Raw genomic sequence first — 15,517 nt, 5'->3', positions numbered from 1 at the left:
CAAGCTTTTTCCTGGTCATCAAAGAAACATGCAGTCTTGCGTTATCCTGATGGAAGATTATGCGTTGACTAATTCTGGACGCTTTTTGTCGAGTGCTGCTTTCAGTTGGTCTAACTGGGAGCAGTACTTGTTGGAATTAATTGTTTGGTTTTCTGGAAGGAGCTCACAATAGAGGACTCCCTTCCAATCCCACCATATACACAACATCAGCTTCTTTGGATGAAGACCGGCCTTTGGTGTGGTTGGTGGTGGTTCATTTCGCTTGCCCCACGATCTCTTCTGTTCCACATTATTGTACAGTATCCACTTTTCATTGCCCATCACAATTTGTTTTAAAAATGGAACATTTTCACTACATTTAAGTAGAGAATCACATGCAGAAATATGGTCAAGAAGTTTTTTTTTGCTTAACTTATGTGGAACCCAAACATCAAAGTGATTAAAAATAACCAAGCTGGAGCAAATGATTTTCAATGCTTGATTTGGATATTTTGAGTGTGTCGGCGATCTCCCGCGTGGTATAACGCTGATTGTTCTCAATTCATGTCTCGATTTGATCGCTATCAACTTCAACTGGTCTACCTGACTGTGGAGCATCGTCCAGCGAGAAATCTGCAGCACGAAACTTCGCAAACCACTTTTGACATGTTTGATCAGTCACAGCACCTTCTCCATACACTGCACAAACCTTTTTTTTTTTTTTGCATTTCAGTTGCGTTTTTACCTTTCTTGAAATAATAAAGCCTAATATGACGAAAATGTTGCTTTTTTCCTTCCATCTTCAATGTTAAAATGGCTACACAAAAATTCACCGATTTAATGTCTTTTTTTATATGCACGTGGATATGACAGCTGTCACATACAATCTAACAAAATTGTTTCGAGTGAAGTTAAAGACAACTGAGTGCTACTAGAGCCATCTTACGGAAAATAACGAACGAGCATTTGACCAACCTAATAGAAAGTAGACTGAATCAGCAAAGATTATTTTATACTTCTGATGACTTCAAATACCCAAATCTCTACCAGTAATAAATAGCCTTTCATTTTCATTATGGTGTCAAACACATATGTGATTTTAATTTGCCAGTTTCTCCAGTCTCAAATTTTTTGCCAGTTTCTCCAGTCTCAAATTTTTTCTCCAGTCCTTGTTCTCCAGAAGAACAAGGTAATGATGGGGGAAAAACAGAAAAAGAAAATCTCAGTGATATATGCCTGGTCCTTTCCAAATAAGTGAGCCATACCCTGGGGGGAGGGGATATAATAAGAGGTTATAGAATACACAGAGCACCAGGGCTGTACTCAAAGATTTGTGAGAATTTTTACATTAAAACAATTCTGTGCATATCATGGAGGAGAATGCAAACTTGCACATGTGTTCAAGGTAAACAAGAGACTTTGCAGGAATTCCATGCCCGCTCGAGCCTCAGTAGGCACACTCCAGGCCCTCCGCCTCGCCTTCACTCAGGTCTGCGTGTTCTCTCCTGGCGCACTCTCAGCAGTGATGTCACGTGCTCAAAGCACTGCCGTGTGACTGTACCACGTGGTATCCTGCACATATGACATTATCATGCTTTACCAACCAAAGCAAAAACACAATTTTCCTGGTCATTTCCCCTAGAAGACTCGTAAGTTGGTATCTTAGATGTTAACATGATCTGAATAGACGAGGATAAGGGAGGGCATGGGGAAGCATTATAAATTGTTAGCTTCGAAACCATTAGTTCTGAAGGTGATCACATTTCTTCTAAGAAATACCTATTACAGGAAATTCAAGTATTTATGGGAGGCTAATTCTCAGTTGTTTTTATTTTTATGGCTTGTAAAATGCTTTTATATCTACCTTCTCATCTAACCTTCAAAACATTCCAGTGAAGTATACAGGGGAGTATTATCCCCATTCATAACTGAGGAAATCGAGACCCAGTAAGCTTATGAGCTGATTTCCAGCCTCTCTCTCAGCTCCAAACCCACTCTTCCTATACACTTCTCCTGATGCTGGGACTGGGGGCCTGAGAAAACACCCCTCCTTTGACAGCCGTTATGCTCCAACAATAGCAGACACCAGAAGAACAGGGCAAGGTTGGACGGAGGAAGGAGAAGGAATTTGTTCCCTTGTTCGCTTGCTTTCACTCAACAGTAGCTCTGTACCCCGCAGCAGCTGTTCGTTCCAGTTTCTGTTTATTTCTATACACTTAGACCCAGCCTCATCCTGCCCCCTCGGCAATACCAGCACCAGCTGGCTGCCACCCCCTTCTCCGAGGTTCAAGATCCAGCTCTGCAGGGGCCTCACCTCCAAGCGTCTAAATTCTAAGAATCCCAAACTCTTCCTTTTGTTCCTTCAGCCTTAGGGGTACAAGCGGCCGCCCACAGTTACAATCTCAGTGTTCCTTCTCTGTGTTCACTTTCTGCCTTCTCAGTCCTCTAGTACTTGGTTAACCAGTTCCATATACTAAACTCTCTCTGATAAAATAACAGCTGTGGTTTTTGTTTTCCTTAATGGACTCTGACTGATAAACCAGCCTTTCTGAATCAAAATCAAAACTCTGAACAATACACCTGAGGTGTAAGAGACTGAGCAGATATACACGATAAATAGATGACAATATATTCTAATTCTTGATGGGAATGGATAATGGAATAATGGTAATAGATAACATCTTGTGCCAACCTGGCAAGTCTTGGTAATATGATTGTGGTAAAATCTCAAGCTGGCTTTGTTTTCTACCCACCCTGTCAGTATACCTGTTTTTTCCCAAACAATTTTTCTGTTTTCCCTTAAGAGGATGGCTTACCAGCCTTATCTAATTGCTTCTTTCTGAGACTCATCTGTTAGTTTTCACAGTATCCAGTTTTGTAGTTTTCCTGGGCAATCTTATAGCTTTTCTTCAGGCTATTGTTTAAGGTTGTCTTAACAATTTATATAATTTCTTTATCATTTATATGCAGTTACTCACATTTCTTTATAATTTATATATTTTAGATTTTCTAGTGCATTATAGTTTTAAAATATTTCACACTTACCAGTGCCTTATAGTTTTTAAAGTGGTTTCTGCTTCATAATTTCATTTGATCCTTACAACAGGTTATCAGAGAATAAGAATATTTTGTTCACGTCTTATAGCTATTAAGGGGCAGAACTTAATTCTTCTTGGTAGTTGTCAATGTGATATTCCCTAATCTTCTGATGAGAGTGGTAGCACAAATATTATTATGATTATTTTATAGACTCAGAATTGAAACTTAACTGACATGCCTCATCAAAAACAACTGAATTCCTGCCAGAGTTGAAATTAGAATAAAAAATGAGAATTTCCTGATTTTTGGTCGGGTCTTTTTTCCATTATGGAACAAGGGCCTTTTAGTTAAGACATATTATCAGGTCTTATGTCTTTAACTTATGAAGCAAGATAAAAAAGCTTAAAAATGAAAAATAAAACTTAAATATAACTTGTCAGTTTTAAGTTTCTTTACATTATAAGATGAACATGTATAATGTTTACCTGAAATTTTTTGAAGTGCCTTAAGAAGTAATAGTTAAATATTAAAGTTGTTTTAAGAATACTCAAAATATTTTTAGTCTATTCAATATTACTCTTCAAAACTTGGGATATGTTAATGCATGAAATGCTCTAAAACTTTAATATAAAATCAATTTCCAGGCAATAATTGTTTCTTACCTCGTTAATAATTCATTTTATTTCAGGGGAGGGAGTCCACTAAAAACTTCGCAGGATTTAATTCATCAACTAGAGGTAGATTTTATTTCCATTTTATGCTAATACTGTAGCATAAAAGTTCGGCTAAAAGTTGGTAATAGCTAGTTTTCTAAATGATTTACAGTAATTGTGTGTTTACCTGCACACACAGCACAGGTATACTATAGATAGTGGTAGAAAATTAGAGGACTTGCAGTAGCATTTTTTGGAGCTTTTTGGTTATCTTATTGGAAAAAAAAACCCAAATAGGGATAAAGTAGAATGGGCTTTGATAGTCACTAGATGCAATATTAAGTTTCAGGTTTTCCCAAGTAGGTGAAAATATCCTATCAGCAAATGTATTTCTCTTATACTGTCCTGAATGCGAGGAAAGGTTTCTGGCTTCTTCATTATTGAATTGGATGAATGATATTGACTAAAAGAGATAACGCATAAGAAAGCATCTGTCATGGGGCTGAGACCATTACAGGTTCTCAGTACATGTTAGTTTCCTTTTCTTCTTCCATATTCCTGATGATTTAGGGCATTCAGGGAGAGACACATATACTGACACTCACCCTTCTGCCCTATGTGTCTCATGAAACTCCACATAGGCCTAGCTCTAATTCTCCTCGCTTACCTGGAGGCTTAGATTGATAAGTGGATTACAAGAGTCCTTTCTTAATTCCCCTGACTCTCATGTTAGTCTGTTTGCCTCTCTAGAACCAAGGGCATTCTTGCAATTGCAATTTGAAATTTCTATCACTTTATCAATGTTATGTGTTTTCCTTTGGCATTCCCATGTGCTTTCACCTGACCCTCTTCAGGAAAGGGATTTCAGCTTGAGAGGGTGATTGTCAACAGAGTCAGAAGAATTATAGAAAATACTTCATTTGGAATTTTCTGTAAAGTTGACTATAAATGAGTTTTTTCCCTTTTTAAAAAGTTGGAATAGGGGCTTCCCTTGTGGCGCAGTGGTTAAGAATCCGCCTGCCAATGCAGGCGTGTTCTAGCCCTGGTCTGGGAGGATCCCACATGCCACGGAGCAACTAAGCCTGTGAGCCACAACTACTGAGCCCGCATGCCACAACTACTGAAGCCTGCGTGCCTAGAGCCCATGCTCCACGACAAGAGAAGCCACCGCAATGAGAAGCCCGCATTGTTTTCCCTTTTAAAGGACAGGGAAGGATGCGAAGGACAATTTGACCTTGAGATCAGGTTATCCAATAATAGCAAGGCTGTTGGAAAGAGAATTAAAGTTAACCCTGAAATTATTGCCTCCTTCTTCTTCATATGCTTTATCTAATTTATTACCAAGATCTATTATCTTTCTTCACAAATCACTCTCAAATTTGTCCTGTTCTTTTCATTCTTCCTGCTGCCACCTAAAGCTCAGTTTTCACTTCCCTGGTATCTCTCACTCTAAAAGATTCTGTGTACATTTAAAAATAATCATTCCGAATATTCTAAAGTATTTTTCAGTATTCTTTCCCATCATCCTCTTCTCCTCACTAAATTGTGCAACGTATGCTGAATAGGGAAAAAATAATCCCCTCAAATGACTAGTTGAAGAATGTGTATAGGTGACAAATTCTATCTTGCTGAGCTGGAAGCAGGAATGTTCTAACGCTTTTGACCTCATCTAACCCTTTTGACCCCATGTTCCAAGATTCAACAGCCTCTTATAATTGGGGATATTATGAGATGAGCTTCGGCTCCATCTAAAAGCCCAGGCATAATTTTTATGGTTAAGTATCAAATGTCTGTGTGATTCTGCACAGTAATTGGAGGTGTCCCGGTGTAGGGGAGCCACTGCAGGGACTGATTCTGCATCAGGTCTGGGAAATCTGCTTCTGAATACTGTTAAACTCTTGTGTTTTCCTGGATACAACAAAAACCATAAAAGTTCCATGACAGACCTTTTATGTTTAGGTTTTATTTTTAAAATTCTGTATGAAAATTATCCATGAGTGTATTTCTTACCAACTATCTAGACGAAATACACCTAACGTAGTGATGTTTTTCCTTTCTACCAGGTTTTTGTTGAAGAGGGTTTGAAGCTTGCTTCAAGTGTGCAAGCTTTCTCAAAACAGGTAATGCACATATCCTTGCCTGGTGCTGGTGGTGATGTCATAAATACCCACTTTGAGGGTATATTATTAAGGTATAAATGTATTTAACGTTTAAAAGATGGAATTTCACTGGAGTTGTTATAACTTCCTTATTTACATTTCAGCTGAAAGATGATGATAAGCGTATGCTTCTCCTGGAAATAAACAAGCTTGTTCCTCTATGCCACCAGCTCCAGGCAGTAATTAAGATACCTTTGCAGAATCAAGTGTTTCTAAAGGTAAAAGGGAGGCTGGGACATTCAGGAAAGCACTTGAGAAACTTTCACACTTCTTTTTTTATTAGGTTAGCTTCCAGCCCCTTTTTCTTCAAAAGTGTTAATACCTACAGAAGAACAATTTATTTCCATTTTTCCTGCCTTGACTGCAAGAACCATTTATCATCTGCAGTTATAACTGACCCCAGGAAGCAGTACGTTCACCAAGTAAATTAGCTTTTTGGACATGATTAATACCACAGCACGGAGCAGCTACCCTTAAATCCCAACATCATCACCTGACTAACTAGGGCACAGACCCCTCAGAGTGAAGGCCTTCTGTTGTTTGTTTTAGGGAGTTTGAGTGCAAAAAAGTAGAGTGCAAGGAAGTGTAAAGAAGGGGGTTCACTGCCACTATTTGGTGCACTTTGAGAAGCCCCTAAACCATCTGAAATAGAACAGGTTGATTTTCCATCCATTCTTCCTGGGGTTCCATGAAATTGGCATGAGACTTGGGCAACAATCCCTGCTTCTGTGTTCTGGGACCTCAGGTCATCAAGTCAGCTCAGATGCCTTAATCTATATACCCTTTGAGATCCCTTAGATTTCTATAATGAAGAAATTTTTACCATTTTCAAACTAAATAAATGATAAAGTCTTTTGAAGACGTCCTTATAAGAATTTGATTTGCTTGCTTTCTGTCACTATAGGTTGATAAGAGTATTACAAAGACAAGATGCATAATGGCTATTTTGGTCCAACTTCTCTCATTTTGCTATGAACTGCTGAAGAAGGTAAGATAATTTCTTTATCTTAAACTCACATTTAAAAAATTAGTCTAAAGGAAAATGCAAAAGAAAATAGATACTATTTAATTTTGCAATTTTTATTTTAAAAGTAAAGCAGAAACTAATTGTCTTAATTCTTTCCAGCTTCAAATGGAAAACAACAGACGGGTCTCAGATACAAATAAAGATTCTGTGGATGGTAAAACTTGAGAAGCTTTTGAGGTCAGATCTCTGGAACACCATGTGGCAAAGCTGACATTTTTAGAAAGCAAACAATCCTTTATATTTCAGAAATACAACAATTTTGTAAAGAAAACAAACTGAAATCTTGCTTTATTTTCTGATCATGAAACCGATTGTGAAGCTTTCTGACAACTGTAAATGCCATGGAGGTTGCTATATTTCTAATTGCAGTGTGATTTTAAATGGGACATTGCCATGAATAATGTTCCTTAAAAGTCAAACCAAATATCCCTACTGTCTTAATGACAATTTAATCCAAAGAAGCTATTTTGAATATATGCTCACCTTTGGCACATTTAACCCTAACTTCTTATTTTTTTAAATTTAAGCTTATCATCTGGGACACTAATTAATTTGCAGCAGAAGAGACACAGTAGTCTGGGTGATACAGGGTTTTCCTTAAACCTGTGGACTCTTCTTCAATCCCTGTCCACTGAGTATGACTGGGCTTCCACTGTCCCCTCTGTCACAGATCATCCATGCCAGGAGCACACGTTTGTTCTCTAGTAAGGGTTTCACAGAGCACAGGAAATCTGTTGTGATGGCATGTCCCGCTCCCACCCAAAAGCAGGGCCATGGAGCTCACTCCACGGAATCCTGGAGGAACTCACTAGGAGACGGTTTTAGTTCTCGTTCTAGCATAGCTGGCCTGTCTGCCCTGAATATTAGCTGGAATCCTAAGCTTATCTTACTGGCTTAAAAAGCAGTTTTTGTACTTCTCAGTAGTAACTGGTGGAACAGAAGATAGAAGACAGAGAACAATTGAACTAAGCTGTTCAAAATAATTTGAGTAAGTATACATATGTGCCTTTGGAATATTCATTAAATAAACGACTTTAGTCTTTTAAATTTTAGAGTTTAAAGCTTTTGTTTTTGTGGGGTGGGTTTTGATTGAAGGATCTGGTTATAAGTTCCGCCCTTATGGTGTAGTATAGTTAACTTTGTTTTTTGTGCTTGTATCCCGATGCTTTGAAATTTATTTTGAAATCTAACGGGACCTGTCAGTTGCCAAATGGCAGTAGTTCTATAAGCTCGTCTGATGATCATTATCTGGGTCAGCCATCACAGTCAATATTCACAAGATCCTGAAGAACCACAGTACTACCAATTAGCTAGTCAATATTTTATTGAAGGAAACTTGAATTTACTGTAGGCCTTGGAGAGAAAATGGGATGCACTCAGCTTGGTTATGACCTTTATAAAATATTTCTTTATAAAAATCATCAAACATGATTTTTATGCCCTGAAACCAAAATATTCTTTTAAATTACAATGGAAATAATGGGAAAATGATGTGAGGTAATGTTATATGTAAAATAGATACATAATTCTTTTACTATCTTTAGTATCTTTGTTTTAAGACACCTTTGGGAACCATTTGTGCTACCTGAAATGGGAATTCGCTGGTTTGTGCTTACACACTTTCAGCTCATAGCACTATCAGAGTAGATGTTTCTATAGTTACTACCTGTATCATGTCTAGTGGGTATACTTAGGGGAGAGTTAGGGTTAAAAGAAGTTTCCTTGTGAGTCAAAAATAATTTTAGAATTTTATTTACAAAATATTTTACATACCTCAAATGAGAATATTCTCTTATTTAAATGCAAGTAGGGGTAGGGAAGGGATAACATGACTTGAACAGCAAAAGATGATGGAGAACTAAAAGAATTTATACTCAAGGATAATTGTTTTATTTAAAAACAGAAATGTTTATATGTATGTATATGTTGCAGCCCTTAAGGAAAAATAACAATTTGAAAAGTCCTTTTATTTGAAATTCAATGTAAACAAGTATACAATCTTAAACCATGAATTCATAGTTTTTTGTTTATTGTTTAAATGATGTAAAAGCTTTTGTTCTGTTCAAAAGCATGTGTGTCTTTGAATTCCAGGAACCTCTTGGGAACTTCTTTGCTGGTTACCCTGTAACTAGAGTGTGAGACTGAGTGACCACAAATAAACATGCTACTTCAAACAGCATTATAATATTGATACTTCCATGTTAGCAAATCCCCTTTCAAAGCCTTTTCATGTGTCCCTCATTAAGAAACCAGTGTTACAGTGCTACATTGTTCAGAGTTGAAGGCCAACCCATAGACTTAGAGAAGGTACACTCTACACCCTGCCTCTTCCCAGCAACCTGAGCGGGGGAGTTGGGGCAGAAGGGGTGGGACCAGACGTATTGGTCGTGTCACACTGAAGCAGACTGGGTAAGAAAGGCCAGTTGTTGTTTTTCAACTTCAAAGTGATGGAAAATTGAGGCAAAAACAATAACCACGACACAATATTCAAACAGAATTACATCAAAACCTAGTATTTACTAATGGGTTACAGGATGATGGGTAAATTATTTTTACTTTTCTGTCTTTTCAAATTTTCCTCAAAGTGCTTTGTTTGTTGGTTTTCAATCAGAAAAACGTCTGTCGCTTGCCAGTTGTTAGAAAGAGAAAAGCAAAAGAAGAACAGAGTGAGTACATGGGCAGGCAGATTTGGGAGGTTGAAGACAAAATGGAATCAAGGCTTGTTATGCAAGATGAAGACGGAAACCTAGGTCAGGTTTTAAGATCAGGCCTCCCTGCGGATGGCCGGGTGTGAAGTACATTTCAGCATCTCTGGTTCTTCCTTAGTGCACTGACTGGTAGGCCAGGTAAGGATAAGAATGCCCTGTTGTTTTTACTCAATCTTAATCCTCATGAGGTCGCTGTTGTGGCATTGATGCGTTTCACCATGACTTCTTCATACTGTTTTTGTGTCAGTAACCCTTCTGTTATGCTTTTACTTTCTTCAAACTTGGGCAACACAACTGCAATGTAGCCTTCGGTGGATGGCTAGAAGGGAAATAGAATATTTAATACTGTCAAATGGTAAAAAATCAGATAAAAAGTATGTGGATGGGATCTGACTTCCCCAGACCCTTTTACCTTCTCTTGAAGAATGGATGGCTTATGGAGGATGTTTTCATTCACTTCCATCAACCGTCCTCTAACACAGCTATTTAAAGAAAAAATTGCTTTGAAGAAAAATATTATCTTCTTTGTTTCTCCAAAATTGTGGTTAAAAAGTAACTCACCTATATATGGTGTATTCTTCTCCATCAGAGCAGTAAATCTTACACAGAGGTGCAAGTTCTGTTAGAAACTGTGCCCCCTGATAATAACAGGGAAGAAAAAATTAATTGATGTACATTTTCACTTTTCTTTGTGAGACAGCCCTCAGAGTTACAATAGGATATATTCCTGGAATTAGTGTTTTAAATAAAAATGACTTAAGTACAGGAAAACCATTCATTTATTCAAATATTTATATATTAAATGCCTCTATGGGCTAGGCACCATCCTAGGCTCTAGGGGAAAAAGCAGACTAAGACAAATGTGATAATAGGTAGTTTAGTTACATATTAAGAATATATTTTATCTTAACTTATTATACTTTATATTTAACTGTACATGAGAAAGCTGCACATAGCCAAGTGTAAAGACTTCAAAAGGGTAGGAAAATCTTACCAATAAGCATAATATAAAATTCAACATTATAGAGAATGACAGCAATATTGTATAAAGTTAGTTTCATTAAGATTCCTACCTTATTTTTATATCAGAACTTAATAGAGAAAGGAACTTCTTTATTAGGTCAATCAGTAAGACTTTCTGAAGAAGGGATATTTTTCTAATTAAAAAAAAATGCAATTTGAGGAAAATTTGGAAAACAGAAAAGTTCTCAGTAGCACATAAGAGTAACTTACCCATTATCCTATAACCCACTAGCAAATACTACATTTTGATATATGTCTGTTTGAATGTTGTGGCACGGTTATACTTTCATGTACTCCACTGTATGGATATATCTGGGGAGGTTCTGACAAATATCTATAGAGTCATTCAGGTTTTCCCCTAACATGAAAAACCCGAGCGAACTTTTTGGCCAACCCAGTACAAGGAGGCTCATGGGAAATGGATGCAAGCATGTCTCATGTGTTGCTCTTTTTTCCCAGGAATTTTTACTGCAGTGAACATCTGAGGTCAAGATGCTGTTCTTTATGGCCTCTTTCCCACTCACAACATTATTAGACAGCATTCAGGTGTTACTGCATGCGCTTCACTCCTCTGCCTGCGGGTACTTCGTTTCAAAATACTAGTCAGTGTGACTCCCCACTTTTGGGAGGAGGGGCTGGGGATTTGTCCCAGATGGTTTGTCTTCCACTGGCTCTGTGTCAGAAAGAAGTGTTTTAACCCCTTTTGGTCACCTCCCTTGGGAGAATAACTGATGGGCAGTGCTGAGATGCGATCAAAGCTTATCTACAGTGGGTTCCATGTGCAGGTCCCTCTCTGTTCCTCAGTAGTAACAACAGTGCTACTATTTTGGACAAAGATTGATGACAGGAACATCACAAGCACTAACTGCTTTACTTGTAATTGGTAGACTTTTAAGAATGGTCCGTGCTTTTTAAAGTCCACTTGCTTCCTGAGTGAGGAAAAATCAATAATTATAAGGCAGGTTATTAGGGGCCTTCAGGCCTACAAAGGGGGGTATAAACAAGGGTCTTGCAGAACAGTGAGGTAATTAGCAGAAACTCTTAGTATGAACTCAGTAAATGAAGGACCTAAATCATCCACTGAAACTTTCCTTTCCAGGGGGTTTGTCAGGATAGTTTAGTATGGTATTGAGTTGTCCTTGGTGTGGTACCCTCCTTTAACAGTAAAATGTCCACCTTGCCTAGAATTGTAGAGGGCACAGGTAACATTTTCTATAACTAAACACTACGCGGAGGTAGAGGGTGTAGCTAGATGTGTATAAAATTGGCAGTGATTTAGGAATGGCAACTGATACGAAGCAAATAATGTATATTTTCTCAGATTGATTTTGCTTCACTACCTCAGGACTCTTTTTTACTTTTAAGTTCACATGTGAAAATTTATGATAAAGAAGTATTGATCATCTAAATTTTATAGAATTCGAAATACTGGCTTAACAAAACTAGAAGGGACAAAATATCTTGTTATATTGGTATTAGAGTTGTTCTTTCAAAGGCCTACCTTCTCCATCCTTCATCCTGGGGATGATAGGGATGGTGGCCCAGAAGCTAATATGACAGATAATATACCTTCTGAAATACCTCATTTTTTTGGCCTGAGAATTTCCCTAGAGCTTAAGTATTCTTAAAATCATCTCTAACTGCCAGGGAAGTATGCTGAGCATACACTACTGGGTTCTAAGACCGGCTGGCTCTATCATTATTGTGATAATAGAGAATTTAGGTAAAGAAATACGGGAACATACCCGCTTAAATTTCCCAGAGACTTTGTTCTGAAGTCTGCTACAGTTGGTACTGATTTGATAGGAAATGCTTTTAATTGCTTTTCCACTTTGAAGAACTGGATGGGATCCTGCCAGTGTGATGACACATATTCTACAAGGAGCAAAAATTGATCCTGTATTAGTGCTTGGTATGATTCTTCCCCCTATAACACAGTATTCCTACTGGCACAAGAAGAGCTGAGCTGACATTTGTTTAGTCAGCCTATCATTTCCCCCCATTTTCCTCTGGCTACTATTGGAGCTTAACTGAAGAGAAGAATGCAGTAATAAAAATGGAGAAAATGGGACTGAATTTCCTTCCCCAAAAGGGAAGCGTACCAGAGGTGCTTAGGCAGCACTGAGGAGGAAGAGAGAAAAGTAAGGCATGCCGGTATATACAGGATACCATCTGTGCTTCTACCCTAGCCCTCTCCATGGGCTTGGGCAATTCAGTGGTTAGGCACAGGCTGGTTACTTGAGGTAGTAGCTGACTGGGGGTGTGGTCCTCCATTGGGATGTTTGGGTAAGCAAGTTTATTTGTTTAGCGTAGGCACTGAAAGACTCAGTCTTGTCAACCAAACTCCTACTATAAATAATACCATCTCAATACAGTGGAAGATAATCATTTAATGAACATTTATTCAATACAAGACCATACCAGGCTACAATGCCAGAAAAAAATTTTTTTTGATAATTTAAAATCCCCAATTTGCTTACCGGTTAGAGTGTTGTAGTATACAGTGGTCCTCACAGGGTTTTCCTTTGACATCTAGAAGAAATGAATGAGTCTGATGGCTGTTGAGTCAATATTTACTACCACTGTGTAGTACTTTCTTTGGTTCATAGAGGTAGTTAATTATGAAGGCTGGACACATATATTACTGGTATCCCTTCATTACTCAAAAAGATATACCTAAAGGCTGACCATAAAGTATTTAAAGATATCTGGTCCAGATGGAATCATTCATTCAATGTCAAAATGATGATTAACTCTTTGCTCCACCTTTTTTTATCCTCACTTTAAAATGAGTACAATCATTATTTCTATTAGAAAAGAAGTGATTAGTAATGTATTCTTTAATTTAGTAGCATGTTTTGTTGGTCAGTTTTAGAGAGACTTAACTCATACTGGTTCGCCCAGGACTGTCCTGATGTTAGCGTTGAAAGTAATGGATTCCGGAAAACACGTCAATCCAGGGTTAACCGGACGGTTGGTTACACTAAGTCTGGCTAATAAAACGTATGCTATTGTAAAATATTTCAGTATTGTAAAAGATGAGTACACCTATTATCCCTAAATGAATGCGAGCAAGTTGGGTTAGAGGAGGGTCCCCAACGATGCTCTCATCACTGATATTTGCTGGGTACACAAAGCTGTACAACAGGATACCTACTTCTAAGGGGCAAATGTGTAATACCAGCGACTTCCTTTAAGTAAAACTGTTAGATTCTGCTTTCTAAATGCCTCTATTCTAACCCACCCTCTTCTCTCCATCCCTATGCCTCTACCTTAGTTTAGACCGCTACCATTTAAATCATTTTATGTATCGACTCTTCTTGGAGGACTGAGCCCCTCAAATCCCTTTAGGTACTCAAGGAGATTGCAATCCAGCTCCTGCCTCCCTCGGGGATCTCACCTTAGTCTACCATCTTCCCGCCAGCAACCCACCCTCCTGAACTCGCACTGCGCTCGCCCTACCCAGAATGCTCCCTGCTGCTTTCCACGGGCAAATGCCATTCCCTTGGCCTACAGGGGAACAGAGAGATCCAGTTCTTTCTGACGTGGGGAGGAAGTGCTGGGGAAGGTGCGTGCGGCTTATGATCTGTCATCATAGTCCCTATACTGTCAGACAAATTGGGCCCAGAAGAGACTGACATCATTCTCCACTTACCCGCTTTGTACCAGCGAGTGAAGTAACGATCCACAAGCGATGGCACCGCGGGCTCCGCAGCCAAGGCGGCCACAGGGGTCTCGGGCTCGGTAGCCATGGCGACCTCAGGTGCTGCAAATCCCGCCCCCTGGGACCTGTACTCTTCCTCCCGCTTGCCACGGAGGAAGGCGTCTTGCCAGCGTGTAGCCGGGACACGCGCTGTGCGCACGCGCGCTGCTCCCCAGACCCCGCAGCCTCCACCCACCGGCGCCTCTTACTGAGCTTTGGGGTCTGACGTCAAGGCGGGGGTCAAATACAATAGGCTGGGCAGGAGGATGTAGGGATAGGGGGCGGTGGCCAGCGGAGCTGTTCATATATCTTTGCGGGGAGAGGGAGACGGCAGGCCACGCCCCCTCAGGCTCGCGACGTCACCGCGGCGCCGCTCGGCGCGTGTCGGGCTATCTTCGCTTGCGAGTACGTGTTTCGCAGGTTGCCCCTCCGCCTGGCTTCAGCCACTACCGGAGGGGGTCGAGCGGTCCGGCGGCCCGGAGACCCAGTGCGCGTCGCGAGAGCTCAGAAGCAGCGGTCAGGGAGAGGCCCGTGCGCAGCCCTGGGTGGACGCACCGCTGTTTGGGGGTCCTCAGAGCGCGGCGTAGGTGAGCGTTCGAGCGGCCTAGCTGGGGTGGGGGCACGGAAACGGGTCCTGTCCGCCAGAGGGTGTCTTGATGAAGGGGACCCCCTAGCGCCCAACCGCTGCCTGCTGCTGGTCTGGGAGTGAAGTGCGGCTTGAGCACCTCTGCCCTCCTTGAGTACTCTTTCTGCAGACTCGCCGCCTGCTGCACCCGCGGCCATCAGAGGGCTCTGCGCGGCGCGGCGCGGCGCGGCGCGGCAGGAGGGGGAATGATATGCTGCTCCCCCAGCTGCACACTTACCCAGTCTCCGGATTCCTTGCAGTTGCGGGCAATACCGCCGAACCAAGTAATGCACCAATTAAAGCGCAACAATGCATGATAGAAGCTGACGGTAATAGAAGTTCAGGTGCTGTGCTGCGAGTCCCTTCTCGCATCTGCAACTTTTCCTTGGAGATGTTGCCCCTGTGCCTCTCCATGTAATGTGGTATCTTATGTGGCCCTCTCCCGCGTTAAGCTGTGACCTGTGAGGAGGCAGTAACTGTCAGTCATCTCTTGTCCAGAACTAGCACTTGGCAAGTGCTTAGTCGGTATTTGATGTAGGCCACAAACCGGATCGTAGGATTACGGTACTATGTAAAGGATTCATACCGTACATTGACAGGC

The 15,517-nt window shown here is 40.3% G+C and overlaps 2 protein-coding genes across 3 annotated transcripts in view; one reads left to right on the top strand and one right to left on the bottom strand.

Moving 5' to 3' along the window:
• Window positions 1-8,170: 8,170 nt before the first annotated feature.
• On the bottom strand, window positions 8,171-14,478 carry ABITRAM (actin binding transcription modulator). The gene is made up of 6 exons (XM_068553532.1): window positions 14,244-14,478; window positions 13,069-13,120; window positions 12,334-12,463; window positions 10,127-10,203; window positions 9,978-10,047; window positions 8,171-9,884 (listed from the first exon to the last, which is right to left on the bottom strand). Exons 1-6 carry the CDS (start codon window positions 14,338-14,340, stop codon window positions 9,747-9,749), a joined length of 564 nt encoding a protein of 187 aa, XP_068409633.1. The 5' UTR covers window positions 14,341-14,478; the 3' UTR covers window positions 8,171-9,746.
• Window positions 14,479-14,634: 156 nt separating this feature from the next.
• ELP1 (elongator acetyltransferase complex subunit 1) overlaps window positions 14,635-15,517 on the top strand; it is a 62,185-nt gene continuing 61,302 nt past the window's right edge. The window contains exon 1 of one of the 2 annotated variants that reach the window (XM_068552167.1): window positions 14,635-14,878. The gene's annotated coding sequence lies outside the window, so the exon portion shown is untranslated. The remainder of the gene's footprint in view (window positions 14,879-15,517) is intronic. The other variant, XM_068552166.1, reaches the window with a different exon arrangement.

This window comes from Eschrichtius robustus, chromosome 10, assembly GCF_028021215.1.
Source record: "Eschrichtius robustus isolate mEscRob2 chromosome 10, mEscRob2.pri, whole genome shotgun sequence".
Classification (NCBI taxonomy): domain Eukaryota; kingdom Metazoa; phylum Chordata; class Mammalia; order Artiodactyla; family Eschrichtiidae; genus Eschrichtius; species Eschrichtius robustus.
This window is presented reverse-complemented; position numbering and strand designations above follow the sequence as displayed.

What these genes read in the sequence shown, in the direction of transcription:
- ABITRAM (XM_068553532.1), bottom strand. Translation starts at nt 14,340, where the DNA reads ATGGCTACCGAGCCCGAGACCCCTGTGGCCGCCTTGGCTGCGGAGCCC. An exon ending in TCTCTGGGAAATTTAAGCGG is followed by an intron (nt 10,204 to 12,333) that starts GTATGTTCCCGT and finishes TGTTATTATCAG; the next exon opens with GGGGCACAGTTTCTAACAGA. An exon ending in GAAGAATACACCATATATAG is followed by an intron (nt 10,048 to 10,126) that starts GTGAGTTACTTT and finishes TTCTTTAAATAG; the next exon opens with CTGTGTTAGAGGACGGTTGA.